General features: G+C 37.7%; 2 protein-coding genes across 2 annotated transcripts in view; both read right to left on the bottom strand.

Moving 5' to 3' along the window:
* Positions 1–16,832, bottom strand: part of rnf144aa (ring finger protein 144aa) — a 28,247-nt gene extending 11,415 nt beyond the window's left edge. The window contains exons 1-3 of the mRNA XM_014992154.2: positions 16,367–16,832; positions 1,090–1,240; positions 129–233 (exon numbers count right to left, since the gene is read on the bottom strand). Of these exons, the coding sequence (XP_014847640.1) occupies positions 129–233; positions 1,090–1,224 (240 nt within the window). The 5' untranslated portion in view covers positions 1,225–1,240; positions 16,367–16,832. The remainder of the gene's footprint in view (positions 1–128; positions 234–1,089; positions 1,241–16,366) is intronic.
* A 1,411-nt stretch (positions 16,833–18,243) lies between these two features.
* On the bottom strand, positions 18,244–21,700 carry rsad2 (radical S-adenosyl methionine domain containing 2). Its single transcript, XM_014992156.2, has 6 exons — positions 21,288–21,700; positions 21,048–21,209; positions 20,019–20,248; positions 19,784–19,933; positions 19,050–19,082; positions 18,244–18,867 (listed from the first exon to the last, which is right to left on the bottom strand). The coding sequence occupies exons 1-6, from the start codon at positions 21,598–21,600 to the stop codon at positions 18,703–18,705; spliced, it is 1,053 nt and encodes a 350-aa protein (XP_014847642.2). The 5' UTR covers positions 21,601–21,700; the 3' UTR covers positions 18,244–18,702.
* Between the last annotated feature and the right edge of the window lie 599 nt (positions 21,701–22,299).

The following is a 22,299-nucleotide window of genomic DNA, read 5'->3' as shown; positions in this document are numbered from 1 at the left end:
GTTATGGATTAAAACCAGGGCCGGACCAAAATCAAAATTAGCTGGTCAGGCTGCTTAGTTTGCTTATGCTTTGGGCCGGCTCTGACTAAAATAAAAACATTTTTGGTGATGACAGTTTTGATTTTTACCTCATTTTCCTGCAAATGTCCTCTTTTAGGGCAGGCAGAGTCAGGACAGCTAATTGCAGTTTCAAGGCCTTCTTTAATCAGGAGCTCCACATACTGCTTCAGGCACTGGAAATCAAAAACCACAGGTCAGAGCTGCATAGAAAGTATTCACACCTCACAAACCTTTTCTCCTCATGTTTCCAGTGGAAATCCTCCAAAATGCTCCGGCTGTGAAACCAGAGCGTCCACAGCCAGGAAAAGTTTAACTTCAGCCTCTATTTAACTTCTTTCAGATTAGAAAAAATTGCAAAGTAAATAGTAGATATCAAGTATCAGATAGCAGCTCAGACGTGTTTACAGGGTCTCTGCCCTCTGTCATAATCTGTGGTGAGTGAACTCTGGTAACCGCTGCCGCCAGCCGGTTTGAGGAAATGGCAACTAAATTTAGAGCTTATTCTTGGTTAGGCTGTAAAAACCAACGGATGCCACTTTCTTTCTGTAACATCAAATGATAAACCAGAGTTTACTGAAACTATTTTGGTGGTTTTCACTGTGTTAAAATGTCACATTGCTTCATTGAATATACAGAAATATGTCTGGATAAGCCAGAAGTGATCATAAACCAAGATCTTTTTCACATTTACCTTTTTATCATTAATATATTTTATTAGGATGTTATGTGATAAACCACAAATGTGCTAATAGCAGAGCTAATTTTTGGTTTAGAATTTTAGCATTTTGGTAACTTTGTAAACTATTAGCACACTCAGTTTCCCTTAAGTTATTTTTTCCAGTTAGATTTGAATGCTCTAATAGTATAACTCATTTTTCACTTTTAGTAGCTTCACCTAAATCAATGTTTTGGATAAATTCTAATGTGCATGTAACCAAACTAAATTTAGCTTAGCGCTTTAATGCTTTAGCTAACTTTGTAAACAATTAGCACACTTAGCTTCAAAGTGACAGAATCTGTAAAACTCACCAGTGTGCAGAAAACACATTGGCACTGCGTGATGGTGGTCATCTGCTCCAGTGGAAACTCTCCAAGGCACAGTTTACAGGAAACCAGGGGGTCAACGGCCAACTCCCAGGTGGGCCGGTACCGTGCTGTGGTCATCTTCACCTCCACACAGCTGAGACAGGACAGAGGAGAGCCGCCGTCAATGTAAACACAGAATTCACATTATGTTGTTTATGCTGCAGTACATCCAGGGTCGCTGATGTCCAGCCAGTAAAGTCATTTTTGCACATTGAGTATCAATCATCCATTTAAATGTGAGGCAGAGCGTGATGAAAAGGAAGGCAAAATGTAGAAATAAGAGAAAACAGAAGGATAAAATGGAGAGAACGCAGAAAAAAAGCTGGTGTTTATTTTGGAAATGCTAACCTAGAAATAGAGCTAGAATTTCTAACTCCAGATGTTTACAGTTAGCATCGGGACCAAAACTTTTCTCTCAAGAATCGTGTTTCAAAATTAAAAGATGCTTCATTGTCAATTTATACGTCCATTCATCATCTTCCAATTTGTTTTATTTCTATAGCTAATGGTGCTAGCCTCTGCTAATGTTGTCAGCCTCTGCTAATGTCATTAGCTCTAGCTAACGGTGTAAGATCCTGCTAATGGCATAAGCTCAAGCTAATGGCCTCCGCTATACATAATGTAAGCTCTAGCTGGCTTTAAATCCAATTAACGTTAGATATAGCTAAAGGCACTAGCTCCAGCTAAAGGTGTTAGCTCTACTTGATAGCACTAGTTCCTGCTAGTTTCATTAGCTCTGGTTAATGGTGTAAGCGCCTGCTGATGGCTTTGCCAATGGCGTTCAACTCTGCTAATGTTGGTGCTCTAGCTAATGGCATTATCTCCATTAGCTAGATTTATTAGCTAATGGCGTTAGCTCCTGCTAGTTTTATTAGCTCTAGCTAATCGTATTAGCTCCAGTTTACATAATAAACCATAGATTACAAGCCGATCATGTTAGTTTGGTTCAACAGATGTCTTGTGTCTAAATGAAAGGATGTTTGCGGCCTGACCACATGGACCTGCATGACCTTCACATAAAACGGTATTTTTAACATTTTTGATATTTTTGAAGTAACTTATGAGTTTTTTCGTATCCCAAACACCAACTTTTAGGTTAATATGAAAACTACGACATATTCAGGCCAACATGTTCCAGTGGTCATGGATCGCTTTAAGGAAATAAGGGAAAAGCAGAGGACAGAGGCAGCTCATTTATGTTTGTCTCCACTTAATCCGTAAGTTAAAGATGTGCTTTGTCAGATTAAGCCTCATGGACTAATAAATGCACTCTGGAGTGAGTGAGCGCGCACACAAACCGGCCCTTTATATGCAGAGTGACACCAGTTTTCCTGCATAAACACCCAACGTCAGCCATGTTCCGCTTCATTTCAAACAACACACTTTGTGGCATTAAAGAAGAAAACAGCTCAAAGGCTTTGGAAAATCCTGTGGTCATCTACAACAGCCATCTAAGCCCACTGTGAAAATTCACTTTGCATTAAGTAACATGGCTGCCCCTCTTTCTGAGAGCCGGAACGGGTTATTTTGGGCCGTCTCGTCTCAGCCTGCAGCTGAGCGCAAACAGCTCCCACTCTGCTGTTTACAGGAAGTGGTCCTGCGCTCCCAGCGTCAGCACTATCAACCTCTCCCCTTGCTGCCTAGCAACCAGCCGGAGGAGGATTTCAGAGATGGAGGAGGCAACGAAGAAAGATGAAAAACCACAGATCAGTCTGCGTCAGCTTGCTGGTTGGCAGCAGAGGACAAAGAACGGGAGGAGAACGAGGTTCAAGAGTTCACAGCACCGATCTGTGGGCTCGTGCTGCGTCCATGTGCGACCCGGTAAGGCAGGAGGAAACGAGGAAACGGGCCGGATGTCGTCCAGAACCGATCCTCTACTTCAGTCACCACAAAAGATTCATATTTTAATATCTATTAATTAAAAATGGAAGAAAAAGAAAAGCTAAATGTACAAGCCTAAATTAAATTTGAGCTTATTCAGACCTTTGTAAATTAAGTTTATATTTCTTATGATGATTTAAGATTATCAGGATAAAACTAAAAACTTTTTAATGAGTTGCAATGCGTTTTCTTCATCAGTGGAGTGTTGTGCAATAAGCACACACAGAAGCACTCTAAATCTGGTTCTCTGCATACCAACATCTAAACAAATATCACTTTGGCCTCATCTGGATGATTCAGATACTCTGTAGGAAACTTAATGAGTTACAGTACATTGTTCTTCAGCAGTGGAGTATTGTGAAGTTACTATGGCCCCAAATGGTTCTCAAAGAAACACTGATCAGTTCATAAAGGTAAATCTAGGTTTTGCAGCATTAGAGGCCTTTAATAGGCCATTTATTAGGACTAAATCAACTGTGAAACCGCACTGATAGGCAATGCTAACAGATTTCTGCTTTTTTCCCCGTTGTTTTCAATTCTCTAAAGCAATCTGATAACATGATAAAATCTGACTGATACCTATTTCTATGTTTTTAAACAAAACCTCGATGTTTTTTTGGATTACTTGTCATCTTCTGTGTGCAGTATAACCGAGTAGAGATGCAGCAACTTTTCTCCGTTGGGCAACTTTCCACCCGTCACTCTAAGCAGTGAGTCAGTTCCTTGACTCTGCAACATATCTCATTTAATAATGAACTCTTCCTCCTTCACATTTCTTCATCATGTGGTCTGTGGGAGGACTGCGGAGAAAACTCCACACCTCGGCTCTGACTCATTCAGATCCTCATCCGTTCGTTCGTTTCCAGACTTCGTGTTGATCAACATGAAGCAGCCAGCAGTGGGGATGCTCCGCTATGAGTTTATAAAAACTTAACGACCAATCAGGGCGGAGAAGTGAACCGAAGAGGGAAGAGTGTCGTTTAGAAAGGAAATGACATCAGATTACATCATTTATTTAAAATAGAGATTCGCAACCAGACATTAAGTAAGCAAGTCATTTTATTTACGCAGCAACAGGGGCTGAACTAGACTGTGTGACTTGGGGCCCAACTTCCTGTTCAGACCAACACTGAAAACGTTTCAATATGGATTCTGGGAAACGGAGTCAAACTTGACTAGCTAAGCTTAAAAACAATCAATGATATATCAATATCAATATCAATAGATAATACATCTGACAGAATATTCACTGAACTCTGATCCAGAACCGCATAGCATTCTGGGAGATGCAGGCAGAGGAAAAGCCTCATCCTGGCCTTTCATTATAGGTTAGTTTTATTTCCTCATGACTTTTTGTTTGTCTAATTCAGTTAGTTTTAAGTAGGTCTTAAGAGTGAGATTTCTAAAAACAAAGGAATCTAACGTTGCGTTTCATTTTTACGTTTGGAAGCTCATTCCCTGTCACATAACCGGAAAAGCTGGTTTTTGACATTTCTCTGACATTCGGAAAAACTTACTTAATTTACCATAACTCCGGTTTTACTTGGCCTATTAACACAATTTAAAAACTGGTGTGTAGTTTATAATGTGCACTTTAAGCACAAGTTGAAAGTGAGACTGAGGGAGGCGGAGTCCTGCTGCTACGCCATCACAAACCAGACATGTAAAAAAGATGCTATAAGGCTATGGACCACTATGTTTTAATGGATCGATACTCGTGGATGAAAAATCGATACATTCCGAGGGGGAAAATATCGATACATATCGTAGAATCGATTTAATTATGCAACCCTTATTGATATTGACTAATAATGCAGCCATATCGTCCAGCCCTGAAAAAAACAAAAACAATAAATAAACAAAAACAAGATTAATACATCAGAAAACAGGTAGTTTCCCTCAACAGGGAGCAGCCTGTGGGTCTCTGTGTCGGATGAATGGGCAGGTCGGGGTAAAAAGTAATAAAAAATAATCAATAAGGTAAGAGCTGGGAGTCAAATGCAATCCTAAGTGGTTGTCCCCATGTGTCGGTCATCACTCTGAAAGGCTGCTCTTATATTAACAAGCTGCAGCATAATTTATGACCTAACGACTTAATGGCCCAGAGAGAAACCCACAAACATGCATTAAAACATGCGGCGGGTCGGGTTATGGAGGCCTGGAGGGCACCAAGACGGACAAAATAAATTAATTTATATACATTAGCAAAAGCTAAACTGCTGTCAGTTCTAAGAAATGTGACTGTTTTTGTATTTATTTTATATTGGAACAAAAAATATTACTTAAAGGTTTTGGGTTAAATGTTTAACCCAAAACATTTTTTTAAGTAAAAATCAAGTTTATTTGCATACAAACCAATTCAAAAATAAAAATAATGTTGCTGTAACTCATATCAATTCTTCAGAGTTATTGTAGATGGTGATGGTTATTATCAGGAAAAATCTCTGTAGCAGTCTGTGTTACAGTGAATGCGAAGAAGCCTCTGACTGAAGACACTGTTCAGAGAGTTTTACAGGAAACTAAGGGAGAAGTTAGGAATTAAATATACCAGAAGTTCACTGCAGATTTAGTTAAAAATATTCCTGATTTTCATCTCCTCATCTTTCCAGATAACTTTTAACAAACAAAAGTTTGTAAACAGATTTTTTTATTGGTTCATATAAATTAAGCTGTGGTGGAACAAAAGGTTGACTGAATATTAACTGTGCATAAAGATTTCATTTCTACATCCTGCAAACCAAAAACTTTCCCAATTTACTGCATTTTAAAAATAATATTGCTTTTGTTTACTGCTGTGGGAAACATTAAAGAATATTGAACATTTTCAGCTGAGTTGACGGTTTCCAGAGTGAAATTATATAACAGGACATCACAGTATTGTGTAAGACTCTGTTTTCTCACTGAATGTGGAAGCAAACTGCAGAGAGAGAGAGAAAGAAAGGGATCAGTCCATTTCCCTCCTGCACAAAACAGACGCCACTCAGCTGCCGCCATGTTGGACAGGGCATGGAGCGCGAGACAACGAGGAAACATTCCTGACAATAATCTATGAGAAGTTCATCAACAAGCTTTCTTTATTTCTAACCAGAATGAAAATGAGTATTAAATAAGTTAATTAAATTATCTAAATGACATATTGAACGTAAATGAGACCCAGATCGGCGGGTCGCTCGGAGAGGAGGCCATTATTCTGTAATAAGCAGCTCCTCCCTTGCCACTTCCTTCCTGCTTTTCCGTCCCTTTGGAACGCTACGTTTCATCTGCGCATTTCCTCCTGCTGGCGAGATTTCTAAGACTGTTGGCTCACCAGGAGGACATTTATTATAAACGAAATGAAAAATTCAATGTTTTTATGTAGGGGTGTCCAACGTGTGGCCCAGGGGCCATTTGTGACCCTTTGACGAATTTTGTGTGGGCGCTGACTGTAATTCAGGAATGGCACAAACGTGGCCTTCCTGCACTTCTTGTAATTTTCTTTTATGACGGCAAATTTTTAACTTCAAAAGCTGAAAATATTAAGTACAACACAAAGATTTTTTCTTCATGTTGGCCCCTAAACTCTTCCACCTTGGGGATTTTGGCCCTTCATGCAAAAAGTTTGACCACCCCTGCGTTAGGATGCGTTCACTCCAGTCCTGTTCAGTCCGTTTCCAATGAAGTCCGGTTCGGTCGGGGCGGTGTGAACGCGTAGTCAACCAGACAAAAATAAAACCTGGTTCAGTTAAGCTGAACTCTGGTTTGAGTTCATATGTGAAAGCCAAGCGGACCAAAGCAGGAAGTGGACTACAACGCACAGCATTCTGGGTAAATACAACGAAACAAGCGTGCTAGCTAGTGGTTTTTACCAAGGTAAACAGAAAAAAGCTTAACAAAGTTTGACGTCCGTTTTGAAGTTACGCTTATCGGCTGTTAAAAACTAAGCAGTTTAGATGTTTATTATTCATGCTCTTATTTTGAAGTCCGTTTACATAGCAGCTCCGTTTCCTCCCCTCAGGATCGCCACACGTAAAGCAAATGATACTTATTTGGTATCCAGAATGTGCCGCGTTTCGTTGAACAGTAAACTGTTTAAAATCTATTCTGGCAAAATCGGCCACAGTTTGCAAAACTATAAAACTGAAAGTGTGAGTTAAATCTCCGTTCCAAAGAATCACTTCCTGAAGCAAACAGGCAGATGTCTAATTAGTCCTGTCACAATAAGTCAATTCATCACATGACAAATTAAAATGAGATCAATAATTTCCATTTGAATGATTTATCGTTTTTCTCCTTCTACAAAATTGGATAATAAAAATCTTCAGTCTGGAGTTTTTGTCTTTTTTCGAAGGACAATTTTGTTTACAGACTTCAAAATACATTCTAATTGTTTTGTTTATTTATGTTGCATATTTAAAATATCTTCCAGTTCCAGGGTTACATGTTCATAATAAATGAACGTTTATTGCATTATTTTGCCATTAGCTTTATATCATTTATCGCAATAACTTCTGTGACAATTTATTGGCCAAATTATAACATTTAGAGGGAGATATACCATGTTGTGACACGTTCTGTATTACGGAGACCTAATTATAACTGGACACAGCCTGTTAAAAACCTAATAAAATAACAGGAAGCGAATGCCTAAATGAGACAAAGCAGATAAATATATTTCCACCAGTTTGGCTCAGAAAGTTAAATGTGAAGAGCCAGCGGTGAAATCAGCTGGGCTGTCGTTATGTTTGCCACCTGCCACAGAGAAAACAACCAAACAGGTTAATTATCATGTTAATGGCTGTTTGCCCAGTTTGGCCCACGCAGGCAGCAGGATTACAGGATTCACCCGACTCAGCAGCGGCTTTCTGCAGAAACCCGAGAAACGGGCTTTCCTCTCCTAAAAACTGACATGGATTTAAGGTTTTATGACAACATTTTGTGGTATAATTGTCACAAAGATAAAAGTGAATGCATGCACCGCATCCGTTTTAAAACTCACTTAAAACATTTATTTTTACCACTAAGCTGCACACACTAACTTTACATTAATTATATTTGAACTGTATCTATTTTTAATGATATTTTCAGTGAACAAACAGTGGAGAAAGTAGTCAAACGAAGAATGCTGATGATATGGACATAAATAACTGGAATTTATTGTGACAAAAACAAATCAGAATTCTTATAATTAGAAATTAATTAAGATAAATTTAATTTTAACAAATTAAAAAAATAAAAAGTTTCTCAAACTGTTGTTCTTGATGTTATGCAAAATAAACTTGACATCTTTAACTTTATTTGGTGGCACTATTGTGATAAAGATTATGATAAGGCACCATATGTTACTTATTTTTTAGGTAATCACTAGTGGTGCCGACATTTATTGATGTTCTCGTTGAACAAGAAGTGGAGAAAAATACAAAATTCAGGACCTGAGTAGAGATTAAGAAAATGACATCAGACAAATAAAAAAGTGATTTTTAAAAAGGAAAAAATAAAGATTTTTGATGCAGAATAAGACAGAAACTGCCAACTTTCTTAAGATTTCTGTCTTAAATACTCATTTAAATTGGTCTTATTTAATTTTTGGGCTACAATTAGCAAAAATAACAGATTAAAGTTGCAGCTAATGACTATTTTATTAATTTATTATTCTGGCAATTAATAAGAGTTGACAAATTCTGCAGATTTTTCTTTTAACCAACTTATCTTATACAATATACAAGAAAATCCAAATCATCAAATAATTCAGCTCCTATTTTAAACAACAAAATAAGAATTTTCCCCCTAAATGCAATAACAGAATTTGCTTAGTGAACAATTGATTAATTGCAGCAAAAGATGAATCTGCAGCTAATAATATGAAAAGCTCAGCCCTTTCTGTTTGACTTTACATCAGTTATTTTTCAGATTAACCAATTAATAATGAAATAAAACAAGATTTTATTAGTTTTATTTTTTACTGAATTTGATACAGGTGAAAGTAAAGCTGCCCGTTTGTTTCTGGGTAGGACACATTTACAGACAAAAAAAGGTTTTTCCTCATATATGTCTATATTGTTGTCCAGTTTTGGCCTAGTTAAAGCTCTGAAGACGTTGTTCTGACATCAAAACGTCACATTTTAGAGTCTGCATTCTCCAGTTAGCGATTAATCGCTCTCTAAATTAGCTGACGATTATTGCACTAATCGATTAATCGCAATTAATCGTTTCAGGACTATTTGAAAAACATCGCTCTGCTTCTAAGGACTCTAAGGAGCTTGAATTTTGAAATTGAATGACGAAGTGAATTGGTAGAGCTTAAACGTTGCTAAACGTGCGTCACATCTCCCGGTTGTGTTACGCAACTCCACACAGGAAGTCCAGAACGAGCGCACTTCCTTCAGAGATGCGTCGCTGCTCATGCAGTTGTCTCCTCGGCTAAGTGGAGACGACAGGAAGTCCACACTCGGCCAGCTCCTACTGACGGACGCAGAGAGCAAAGGGTCGACTCTGCTGCCAGCCTGGAGTCCCTGCAGCTTCAGCTATCGGCACGCTGCAGCCGAAACTAAACCTTCTGCTCTCATCTGGGAGAGCTGGGCGATACGAACCTGACATTTATCACCGTACTTTACTGTGCTATGTCTTTTTAGGCTGCATATCCATTGACCATATTATTTACGTCTCGCATGAACAAACTTATTTAAGCTCAATTTTAATTGCCTTTCTTATTTCATGGAAACAGCAGTTGGAAAATTTTTATTTCGACAAAAGTTTGACATATTTGTAATGGAAACGCAGTTTGTGCATCACCACAAACACAAATATTAGTTTTAAAATGTTTCTTTAAGACACCAGTCACATAAAGACGTGAGATTTTATCACTAAACTTCACATTTATGTTAAAACTTATTGGTATTTATTTATGTTTTTTTGAACAAACAGTGGAAAGTCGTAAAACTATAAATCCTGACAATAAGGCGTCATTAATTAGGATTAGTCGACAATGATAAATCAAAATTCTTATAAGAAATGTATCACGATAAATGACAAACGATACAATAAGTATAGAAATCATGATGATATAGGAGACAAAAATAAGCAGTTTGGTTTCATGAAGGAATAAAGACTAATAATTTATCTTCATAAAAGTGTGACTGTAATCTGTATCTGTGACACTGTGTTTTTCTCCCAGGCTCTGACATTTGGTTCCTGTTGTGAGACATAATATGGGATCATTTGCAAACAGCAGAAGGAAATGAGATCTGCTCAGAAATATTCAGTAAAGGCTGATTTTAATCAGCGGAGTGAGCCGGGTCGTCTTGCTCCAGGAAACGGAGGAAAGATGCAACAAGAAGCTTGTTCAAGTATAAAAGGTTTGATCCTGAAACTGCATCAAACCTTCTGGAAAAATAAGTCTAGAACTACCAAAATGTAGAAAAAAACGACGTGCAGGGAGTAAGAGGTTTAACTAAAACATGACATAAGATTCAGACATGCATAAAATAAAAACAGGCGTGCACCAAGGCACAGTTCTTGGTCCATCTCTTTTCAGATTTTAGTGTAATAAACAATTTGCCATATTCAGGCTTGTGTTTAGATTTAGAACCAAAGCCTGATCAGAACTAAAATTCAGACTGGGTCAGAATTTCATGTATTAAGCCTGCATACAGCACAGAAAAAACTAACCGAAAATGAAAGAATATAAAGTTGGGTTAGTTTATTTAGTCTAAATAGAAGAAGAGACGTTTTGTCCTCAGGTGCAGAAGTTAAACTATAACGCATGTTACAGCACATGTGGCTCCGCTCCCATCAGTCACACATCCCAGATTTCCTCTCGACTCATCCTGCGGTTACAACAAGCGACAAAATGGAGTAAAAAACTGAAACGTTTACAAAACTAAGGTCTGGAAACATTTCCAACTCTAAGAGCAAAAAGGCTGGAACGTCAAAGATCGGTTGGAAAAGTAAAGAACTGAAAATAATGTCCAATTATTTTGTCATATTTTCACATTTTCTGTCAACATTTTACGTTTTTTAACACAAAAGCACAGTTAGCTGCTGCCCCAACAACCAGGCTTAACAAGTTTTCAGAGGGAAACCCTGAGGTCACTAATGTGTTTAATAAAAAACTGAAACAATAAGAGTGTGTGCCGCAGAGCGCCGTCATTCTGCGGGACAATAGAGTCTTCATGGTAAGCAGAGGGGAGAGCGCCACTCCAACAGAGAGACACTCACAGGCTAATCCGTGGCGCAGCGTCCAGCGCTCACACACACTAATGCTCACACACACTAATGCTCACACACACGGCCTGAACTGTCCCAGGAATCACCCACCCAGGATTTTCAGACAAAACAAGAGTCTGCAGTCAGCCTGACCCCAGATTCTCATTCACAGAGAGCACAGCGAAGAGTTCACGACGATGGACGAGATACTGTGTGGAACGACTGTGATAACGATAAAGATTTTGATTAAAAATAATATCTGTTACTTATTTTTAGGTAATAAATAGTTTTGCAGGACAGCGGCAGCATTTATACCACCATACACACAAATATTGTTAATGAAATAATGTAACGTATTCGAAACATGTTTCAAATACGCTACATTATATGAACAGAAAAAAGGAGTACATTTCCGTCAAGTTTCAGAAATTTTCTAGAAAAAAAACAATGCAATCTTTCCTCCAAATGACAAAACTCAGAAATTTTCTAGAAAATCTACAAATTTGAAAACTTAAAAATTTGCTAGAATAAAGTGAGAATTTTTTAGAATAATCTCAGAAATTTTGAAGCACAAATTTTGAATTTCTGAATTCGAAACATTAAAGTTATAAAGCTATAAAAAATAAACTTTTGAAAAATTATAGAAAAATTCTAGAGAAAACAGAAATGTTGGAGCTTGAAAAGTCAAAAGTTTCTCAAAAAATTTCGGAAGTTTTGACCTTAATTGCAAAAAACTTATAGACAAATCTCTAAATGTACTAAGTTCAAAAAGTTGAAAAATTGCTAGCTCAGAAATTTTCTAGAAAAAATGTGGAAATTTCTGGTTTCAACAGTCAAAAATTTTCCACTTTTGAAACTCAGAAATTTCAAATTTTTTTCCAAATTTTCTTCTAGAAAGTTTATCAGATTAATCTCAAAATTTCTAATATTTTCGTTGTTTATTTACTCTGTTTTTATCTCTCTCTCACTGTTACAGAAATAAGCTTCTTCAGGAAACCACTTAAAAAAACTAAAACTGGTATTTTAACATTGACTGATGATTAATATCACTAAGCTGCATTTAAATCTCATTTTCTGATTTACCAATTTATCATTGAACAAAATGGGAGAAAATATCAAACACTTCCAATCATGGTGTCATTTTTTAAATTTAACATCCATAACAGAAATTTTGCAAGACAATGATAAATCAAAATGAAGAAATCAGGACATATTTTACGGGTCTCAGGGAAACCGTGGGAGGAGGAAGCTTCGACCTGACGTAGGAAAGGGTTCGACTTCCTGCTGGGTTCGCCGCAGACACACAAAGGATGTGAACCCATCAAACGAGAGGAAAGGAAACCCCTTCAAAGGTCGACGGAGAGCCGAAAACAGCACCCGAAACTTAAATCAGAGCAGGGAGCTGCGGTGTGAGAAGACACTGAGCCTCCCTTTGAGGCCTTTTGTTCCAAATCACAGCGGCATTTAGCCGAACACAAACTGGACCGTCCAGGTTTGATCCAATTTCCATCCGGTTTACTGGAAAACCGAGAATTCAAATGCTCAAAGATTTAGAATATTGGTATTTTGGTTTAAAGTTGAGTAAGATGCCAGGGTCAGGTCTGTCATAATAAGCAATAAATCAGTTCATCCAGTAAAATTTGTGATTGTGACAAATTTTTAGTAGTTTCAAAATGCCAAAATACTGAAAAAAACAAAAAAACGACTTTAACCCGCGTAAATTCACATTTAAAACACTGACTGAGAACCTGAATGAATGATGTGAGTTTATGTTTTATACATTTTCAAAGCTGAAATTATGGGATGGTCTCATAAAAGGGAGGGACTGATTTAAATGTGAAGATGCTTCAGTTCACATGACTAATGTACAGAGGCCATTAACACGATGATTTATTCATGTTTTGGCCAACATGTGATCCGTCCCAGATGAGAATCCAGTCCTGGACCAGCAGGTTGCCATGTTTGTATGTTGGGACACAGAAAACATTTATGATATTAATTATCCGACATCGGCCCAAATTTTCATATCAATGCAAATCTAGCTGCAATATTTAACTTTTTTCCTCTTTCTCCTCTGTTCTTCCATACTTTAAATCGGGGTGTCCAAAGTGTGGTCAGGGGGCCCCAAATGCCCTTACCACCAATTTTTGGTGGTCGCTTGTCTGCATTTCAAAAATGCTACCGATTTGGCCCTGCAGTGGGTAGCACAAGAATTTCATTGACAAATTTAATTCTTCTTCAACGGAAACTGTTAAGCACAGAGAACTTTTAGTTTAATTTCAATTTTAAAGTAAATTACTTTTTGTTATAAAAAGAATTACTAAATAAATGATTAGAGTACATTATTTTTTTCTATTAAAGTTGGGTAGCAGTTGTTTTTTTAATTGTGATTTATTAATTTTAAAAAAAGTAATTAGAAAAGTAAACACGAACCAGTAAAAGTCTAAACAAAACCCAGAATAAAACAAAAGACACAAAAAAACGACATCAAATATTTCCTCACTGAAGCAGGTGGTAAATAAAAAAAATAACAGAAAAGAACAAACAAACAAAAAATAAATTAATTAAACACAAAACAAATAAAATGGGGCAGTTAAAGGGATTAATATATAAACTAAATGTTTTTCTTGGGTTTTTTTTTTTTTTTTTTTTTGTAAAAAGTTAGGAAACTGTTTTTATTAAGACCAAAATAAAACCACTTTGTTGCTTAATTAAATTATTGCGTGTTTAATTTATTACCGAGCAGATAAAAGTAATCCAGAGAAAAATTATTTTGGTTTTTAAGTTGGAAAAACTATAAATTTTAAGCAGTTTTGGCTTGATTGCTCCATTTCTTGAGTTTGCATACTCTGTTTCTAAATTAGTTGATTACTTCAATGACCGATTAATCATGATTAATCCGATTAATCGTTTCAGCCCTGCTGCTCGTCCTGCTCTCAGGAAGCCATTAGGTGTGTTCTCCTCGTGTTTGTGTGACTCACTGAACTCTGCAGGCTCCCAGCCACGCAGCATTACTGAAATGCTAAATCTTGGAAAGTGTCAGCCGGTCAGCAGATTCCAAGGAGCGTTGCATAACGGCCGTCTCATTTTACCTGCGAGAGCCGCTGCCGGGCAAAAAGCACGCATGCATCCCATGTTGCTTCACCTGGAACCCGGCGCCACCCTCATCATTTCAAACCCCCAACAACAGCAACACACCGGAACGTTGCATAAGCAGACAGACAGACGGACCCTGAAGACGGACTGCACCCAAACGGTCCGTTCCACCTTTGGGTTGAATCCACGGCGGAAGAAAGGAGCGATTGAGTGAGAGGGGAGGCGTTAGCCTCGTTACCTAACCAGGTAACATCAGACATGCAGAGCTGGGAAGCTACTCAACTACATCTACTGAATGACTTCTTTGAACAAATGTACTTTTAGGAATATTTCTACTACGCTGTGATTTGAGTAATTTTATTATGAAGTATCTCTAATCTTATTTAGGTAAAATTTCTGTGTTTTTTTACCCACTGAATAACAAACAAACATGTTTTAACCAGAAACTCATCAGACACACACTGGCAGTTCCTGTTAAAGTTTAAAAAGTTTTTATTGACAGAAACTGATTTAGAAAAATGTTGTTACTTTTTGTTAGTTATATGAATTATTGACATTTTCTCCTTAAAATAGCAAAATTTCCACTTAACTTTACATTTTGGTCTGTTTGATGATTTAATTCTTAAATAGTAAATGATTTATAATTTGATCAATTAGTCAGAACTTGAGTAGATTTTTAACAAATACTTTTTACTTTAACTTGAGTAAAAATATGTTGAAGTAGTTGTACTCTGTCGATGGTGTAATTGTTGGGTACTCTGCCCTCCTCTGCACCAGACAGGCCGTGAACTGGGAGTAATTGGGTCCCAGTTTCCAATCTGCTTAACGCTGAGATTGCTCTCCAGGCCAAAACTTATTATCAATACCTGTGAAGGTGGCAGCTACACATTTTGTTTCTAGCGGTTTGGAGGCTGATCAACGATCTTTATAGAAGCGGTATTATGTGTTTACAGGCACATGGTGCCATTTTATAGCACAATCAACCAATTATCTTAGCTTCAGTTGTTATAAATATGCTACAAATATGAGTCAAAAGAAATTTGACTTTGTAGTTTGAAATTGGGCCTCTGTCTCTTTAAGAAGCTCCTGCTCTTTCTGAATCTCTGCCTTCAGGAAGTCATCACAACATGGCTCCTCTATTAACGTTTTTTCCAGCGTTGCTCTTAGAAGTACCTCCTATAAGGACAGCAGTTCCACCAGGTGTTTGCTAATTGCTGTTGGCTAGTCTGAAGGAGCTGACAGGGGGCGGAGCTCCACCTCGAAGGCGAGGCGGGGTCCAACCAGGCACAACTGAACGGTTGCCATGGATAAAAGACTCAAAGCAACAACTGCAGGTCTATGTTTGATGAGGGAAAAGCACTGTGATGGAAAGAAAACCAAAAATCTATTTTACTTCATTCGGCCCCTTACAACCTGCTGACGCTGATTATGCCCAATATTTTTGTGTGAAGAGTTGCTAAATGTAGTAACAAGTCAGCAGGAAAGAGCCTTTTTCCCCCTGTCCTACCAACACAAACGTAAACAGAGAATCTCACTTTAATATCAAAATGAAAGGTAGCATCAAAATGTTAAGTGGAATAAAAATGTTTTTTTGATTGTGCAAAGTGTGGTGACTATGGCTGCCACGATAATAAAAAATATTGGCTGGACGATAAATTGTCCAGAAGTTGTTGCAATAATCGATCACATCATCATAGATCAAAAAAAGCTAGTATGAAAATTAATCGATTATTTGTTTCAGCCCTAGTTGGTTTTTAATCACATATTTTGCTAAAGTCCGCAGAACCAGAGAACCAGTTCAGCTGGTAATGACAGCATGGATGTCGCCTGCTCTTCAGAATGGAAATGTCAGGGAACTGAACGACCTTTCAGATCCATTCCGTGTCCCATGATGCTCCCAAAACCTCCGGAATGATTCTTTCTGGGGTCATTATAAACACCGAAGAACAGCAGATTTCAGGGAGGGAAAGTGGAGGATTGGAGAAAACGCAGAGCTCTATAAATAAAACCAAATTAGCAGCTCGAAGAGCTCCCGCTGCGCTACGGTGGATGAGAGCCTTACCTGGTCTCAATAGTTTGACCTCAGGAGGGTTGAAAAGATGATCTCCTGAATTGGATTAACGCCGCCGAGCCGTCAGTCAGTCAGTCAGGCGGAGGGGGAGGGCAGCCGCGGAGGGGTGATGCCCATCCTCACGTATCCGAGTCCGGGCCCTGACGAGGAGCAACAACCTCCGAAAACAAGCAGAAGCAGCGGGGAGGGGAGTCCGGGCTGCAGCTGACCCTCTCCTCTCCGGCGGGGAAGGGGGTTGTTTTCACACCGCGGAGGCTCCAAACTCTCGATTTCCGGGGAGGAAGAAAGCGACGTCCAGCCGTCAGGATGCGACGCAGATCCCGCAGAAAACAACGGACTATCCTACTGCAAGGAAATCCGGGGGCGGCGTGTTTACCTCCCCTCCGTTCCTGCTGCCGTTCTCGGTGGGGAATCAGCTGCTGCTCGCTGAAGAGACGCCATTTGTCTACAAGGAAAGGCTTCCAGTGCGCAACACTGCCGCCCACAGGCGAAGTCAGGACCTGCAGCTCTTTACATTCCGGACAGCTCCCTCTACTGGCTGAATGGTCCCATTACACCAGTTTAAGGCTCAGATCATTTTGGTACCTTTTTGCAGTTTTGTTTCGGAAATTGAATTATTTTTATTCACCATTTCCAAGAGTACAAACAACAAAGCTGTAAACATATAAATCACGGAATATTTCTGTCATCATGTCTGTAATATCTGATTTTTTTCATATTGATGTATTTACTGTAGAAAAAAAGGGATAATTTCGGAAAATAAAATAAGATAATCCTTTATTATTCCGACATTTTAAAAAATTTAAGTTGATATTCCAAAAAAAGAGCGGCAGAATTGAAAACAGCAGGTAGAAAAAACACAATGCAAGCTATCTGACAATATAAATATGAAAAAATATATAAATATATATGCATAATAATACATACAAATTATATTTATATTGATCAGATATTAAATAAAACTGAAAGTAACTAAATAATTGTAAACAAAATAAATAGAACAAAAATAATATGTTTAAATCAAGGATAATTATTTCTGTATTTGTTTATTTAATTTCCCACTCCAGTTCATCATGAACTTTGTGACTCTTCCCTCCATTAAACTCATATCTGGCCTGCTGGTGTGGCGTATGTTTGAGTTTGATAAACAAAACTGGCAGTAAATTATCTTATGATGGGCGGTAACACTATGGACAGCTGGGAAACATAAATTATTTAAACATGGAGAGAGTTACATATGACCTACATGGTATTAACACCTGAATAATTCGAGGTGTAAATAATTTTATCATTTAATTATTTGAGATTTACTAAAAATATCTTCATATCAGACTGTCACAATTTTTCAACATTTAGCATATTTCTAATAGCATGACATTTAGTCAGCAGTGCTAAAAAGTATTAAACATGCATCACATTTGGAGCTGATGTTTAGTGAATGCAAATTATGTTTTTACTTCTACTTGATAAGATAAAAAAGTGAAAAACGACTCACATTATGAATTTAAAACAAAAATTTAGTTTGGAACTAGATATTCAACCTGCTAACTAAATATTTAATTTTTGCAAAACTATTTATTTAAATATTTTGTTTGAAAATGTGACATTTATAAATGAATATCATGGTGAAAACATGACTTTGAAAAATGAACTCCAAGCTAAATAACCCAAATTATTGACAGTATAACTAAAAGCATGTTAAATCAATCGTCTTTCTTTAATACTTATTACCAATGTTTTATAAAATTTTGATTTGAACTGCATTTTTCTTTATTTTGACTTGGGTTGTTCATAAAATAACTAATAAGTGAATTTGGACAAAGTTACTAACTATATGAGTAAAAACCTTTCGATGAAATCTGTTGTAATTTAGTGTCATATAAATAAATTTAATGAATCAATATGAGGTATGACACAAAGTTTACAGAGGTTACAAACAGAAATACAGACATTAAACCACAAGAGAAACACAAGGAAAAGATTACATGAAATAATTATTGGTAATAAGAAAATGTAGGACTTAATTAAAAGAAGAGAAACTATGAAAATGCATGAAACTGAGTAGATAAGGGGAACATTTACACAGAGAAATATGAAATAAAGAAGTTTATAAAATTGTTAAAGTTGAAACATTGAATCCAGTCAGCAAAACTAAAACTTTAATTTAAACTTTACATCAACAATACAAAAAACTTTACAACACACTCAAAGCTTATCTTAATCTTAAGACATTTACAAAAATCACACCTGAACATGGTAACACTTCTAAAACAAGCTGCAAAGTGAAATAAGTGCATAAAAGCCGAGAAGTTTCCGATTTGTAAATTTCACCAGTCCAGCTTCATGTCAGCTTTGCTCCAAACGTATTTCCCGCCTCTCTTCAGAAACATTTTCTCATCGAAGCCGCTGAAGCTGATGGCGTCCTTCACGCCGACGTCCAGGATGGATTTGGACGGGTCCTTCCTTCCCTCCCGACAGTCCAGGAAACGCATCTGGAAAAACAGAAAACAAACTTTGAGTCTGACTTCATGGAGCGAAAGAAAACACATTTAAAACAAATCAAACAAAAGAAGACAGAAGAACCCATGGTAAGACTAAACAACACTCTTAATATTTTAACCTGAACATATGCAATGCTGCAAAGCTAACAGTGTTAGCAATAGAAAGTACTTACATATTCGTCCAGGATCAGGTACGAGTTCCTCATCTGTTAAAGCAACAAACAGATTTTAATATCACATTCTGGAATGAAAAGAATCAAAACTACAACAGAAAGTTATGTATGTTTTAAAAACTGACTGCAATGTGAATATAATGATTTTTATTTCCAAGCAGTTATGAGGCATGGAGGGAAAAAAAGTGCAGCAAGTTGCCAGGTAGCAACTTGTAGCAACTTGTTACCTAGCAACAACAAGTTGTTACTAGGTAACAACAAGTTGTTACAAGTTGCTAGGTAACAACTTGTAACAACTTGTTACCTAGCAACAACAAGTTGTTACTAGGTAACAACAAGTTGTTACAAGTTGCTAGGTAACAACTTGTAACAACTTGTTACCTAGCAACAACAAGTTGTTACTAGGTAACAACAAGTTGTTACAAGTTGCTAGGTAACAACTTGTAACAACTTGTTACCTAGCAACGACAAGTTGTTTTTGAAACAACTCATTAAGAGAATTCATTTTCAAAATGTTTAACAGCACAGTTACATGGGCAGTGGAAATGCAGCTAATGTCAGAGCTAAACACCTAAAAAAGAAGAAATAAATAAAAGCACTTTTATTGTGATCACAACAGTACGGCAAAATATCGTGTTCTATGAACTACCTATGAGAGTGAAAAACAACTGTTGCAGTCAGAGTTAGCTAAAGCGTGTCAGTGATCAGATGCGTAACGAGGTTCAGTCTCTTACCTTCTCGTTGGACTCTGGAACGAGACAGGAAACGGCACTGTGGTGGTCCAGGAAGTCCTGGAACTGCTTGTCAGTGATGACGAACCTCTCCGCCTCCCTCAGCGCCTCCTCTCCAGCGTTCTCTCCATCGATCAGCAGACACTGGAACACCTGAGCAAAAACCAGGAGAAAACAGCAACCCAATCAGCTTTCCTTCTAGCTGTGACACGTTTTAAAACATATAAACTGTTTTTACCTTCCAGCGGACCGGATTGAGCTGGTTGATCTGTTCGGTCATGTCTTCGTGAACGTTAAAGGTGTTGATAACCGAGTTGATCTTGAACGCCACTTTGTATTGCTGACACCAGCTGCGGATCTTGAAGAGGTTCTCGATGTGACTCTTGTTGCCCTGACATCTGCCGATCATCTGGTTGGTTTCTTCATCAAAACTGTCACAGGAGATTGCCAGGATGTCCAAAAAGTCTCCTGCACAAAGCAAATGATGAGAGTTTATTTACGGTGGCCCAGAAGGGTCAACAAAATGCAAAGAAACAACAAAACCTAAAATGCACGTTATGCTAACACACAACAGACGTTATGCTAGAAGTTGTGCTAGTATAACTACTTGTAGCATAACTTTATCGTGTCTGTCCTTTCTTTATTTACTTTGGTCATAAAAAAAACAGTCGACCAACATATTTTTACCTTCCACTAAACTTCCCACCAATAGCTGTGTTTCCATTACAAATGTGCACAAAACTTTGCTGATATTCTGCTAATGTAAAAAAAAAAAACAATTTCATAATTGCGGTGTGTCCATTAAATAAGAAATGCAATTAAAATCACGTGATTTCACGTGAATCATGTGAATAAGTTGTTCAAACAATGTCATTAAAAAACATGTAGCACCATCACCCTCCAACCACTTCCTGTATTCTTCGTATTTTCCCAGTGGTAACAGCCAGTTGTTAATCATGTGATTAAAAAAGTTTCAATTGGAATTTTGCTGGATAAACCCATTTCAATAGGTCCGCAAAAACGACCTCATCAAAACTTTTCATAAAAAAGAGAGATTTTAAGAAATTGGTCTTTTTCAATTAAACTTATTTTTGTAATACCAATTTGCGCAATTGGTGAATGGAAACGCATCACTGAGTTTTCATCACTGAAAATACTAAATTATATCCGTCTGTGCCATAAATATATAAGTTTCACTTTTTAAACTACTCAAATAATTGAACTTTTCATTCATGTCCTGACTTCCTGAGCTGAAGCTGGACCTCACCATATTTCTGGAACCATTTCTCTTTAATCATGCTGCCATTGCTGACGATGCTGACGCTGGGGAGCTGCAGCTCCGCCTTGCAGTACTGAACCATCTTCCCCAGGAAGTCTCCCCGTTCATGCAGAAACGGCTCCCCTCCGGAGAAATTGATCTTTTCCATCCCTTTAAACCACAAATGTTACTTTCATTTAGTTTTGACCAATAAAACAGAATTTTATGCTTTTAATCCGTAAATATTACCTGCTTCTTTTAGAAGTCTGAGCCCCTTCTTGGCCTCCTCCAAAGGAAGGACGAAAGAAGTTTTTGCGGTGTGAAAACAAAACCCGCATTTATAGTTGCATTTGCGGGTAAAGTGATAGTTGACGCTGGTTGGGGTCGTCACATCCAAGTCTTTGCTTTGCTCCGACTGGCTGTTCGCGTCTGAAAGCAGGGAGTTTGTGGCCCCGCAGGCTCCTTTGGACCAGGTAAAAACTTTGGAAAAGACTCCCGAAAAAATGCTGAGGATGGTGTTGATGCAGAGCTCCAGCAGGGCGCCGGCAGAAACTCCAGGCATCTTGAAATCAGAAGTTATTATCCGGTTGTTGAACCTGCAGACTGCGTGATCCTGCAGGGCGGCTGTTTAAATAGAGGCTTGGCCCCGGAGGCAGTCAGCTGAGTAAGTTTCTGTTTACAAACATCGAAAACGAAACCAGATCAGGAGCCGACGACGGAAAAATGTGACTGTCCTGGTTTGGGTTTCTGAGAAGAAATGATTAAGATGCATAAAATGTTTTTCATTAAGTGCTTCAGATGGCTCTTGATAACAACTGCAAAACAAGAAATGTAACTGAAATGTTGGCAAAAGTCGCTCTATTGATAACCAGTGGCGCCAGTAAGGGGGGGCATATGGGGACCCTGACCCAACCTGCTATAATATGTTTATGAATGGATTTTAGAGAGAAAAGTATGAAAATGTGTATTAATATTAATATGTTTTCATTTTTAATGCCTGTCCCTGTTACTCACCTTGCCCTCAAACCACCATAATCACATATTAGAGTGAAAAATTAGGCGCATTACAGTACTTTAAAATTATTGTCAGTTAATTTTGCTTCACTTAAAAACATGTTTCATGAACAGAAAGACTCTCACACTCGTTCTTATTTGCAAAGCCCACAAATAAAAACACCTTTTACGTGACTTTTAAAGAGTTAGTATTGTGTAAAATCAACTTTTTAAAATCTTTACATCATGGTATAATGTTATTCCTTCA

This window comes from Poecilia mexicana, unplaced genomic scaffold (genome assembly GCF_051168715.1).
Source record: "Poecilia mexicana isolate PSO_F unplaced genomic scaffold, ASM5116871v1 scaffold_22, whole genome shotgun sequence".
Classification (NCBI taxonomy): Eukaryota; Metazoa; Chordata; class Actinopteri; order Cyprinodontiformes; family Poeciliidae; genus Poecilia; species Poecilia mexicana.
The sequence above is the reverse complement of the archived record's forward strand: the minus strand, read 5'-3'. Positions and strand labels throughout refer to the sequence as shown.

Coding starts and splice junctions, on each gene's coding strand:
- rsad2 (XM_014992156.2), bottom strand. CDS start 21,600: ATGCCTGGAGTTTCTGCCGGCGCCCTGCTGGAGCTCTGCATCAACACC. Junction 19,934..20,018: donor TCAATCCGGTCCGCTGGAAG/GTAAAAACAGTT, acceptor GTTTTTGCTCAG/GTGTTCCAGTGTCTGCTGAT. Junction 19,083..19,783: donor TTCCAGAGTCCAACGAGAAG/GTAAGAGACTGA, acceptor TTGCTTTAACAG/ATGAGGAACTCGTACCTGAT.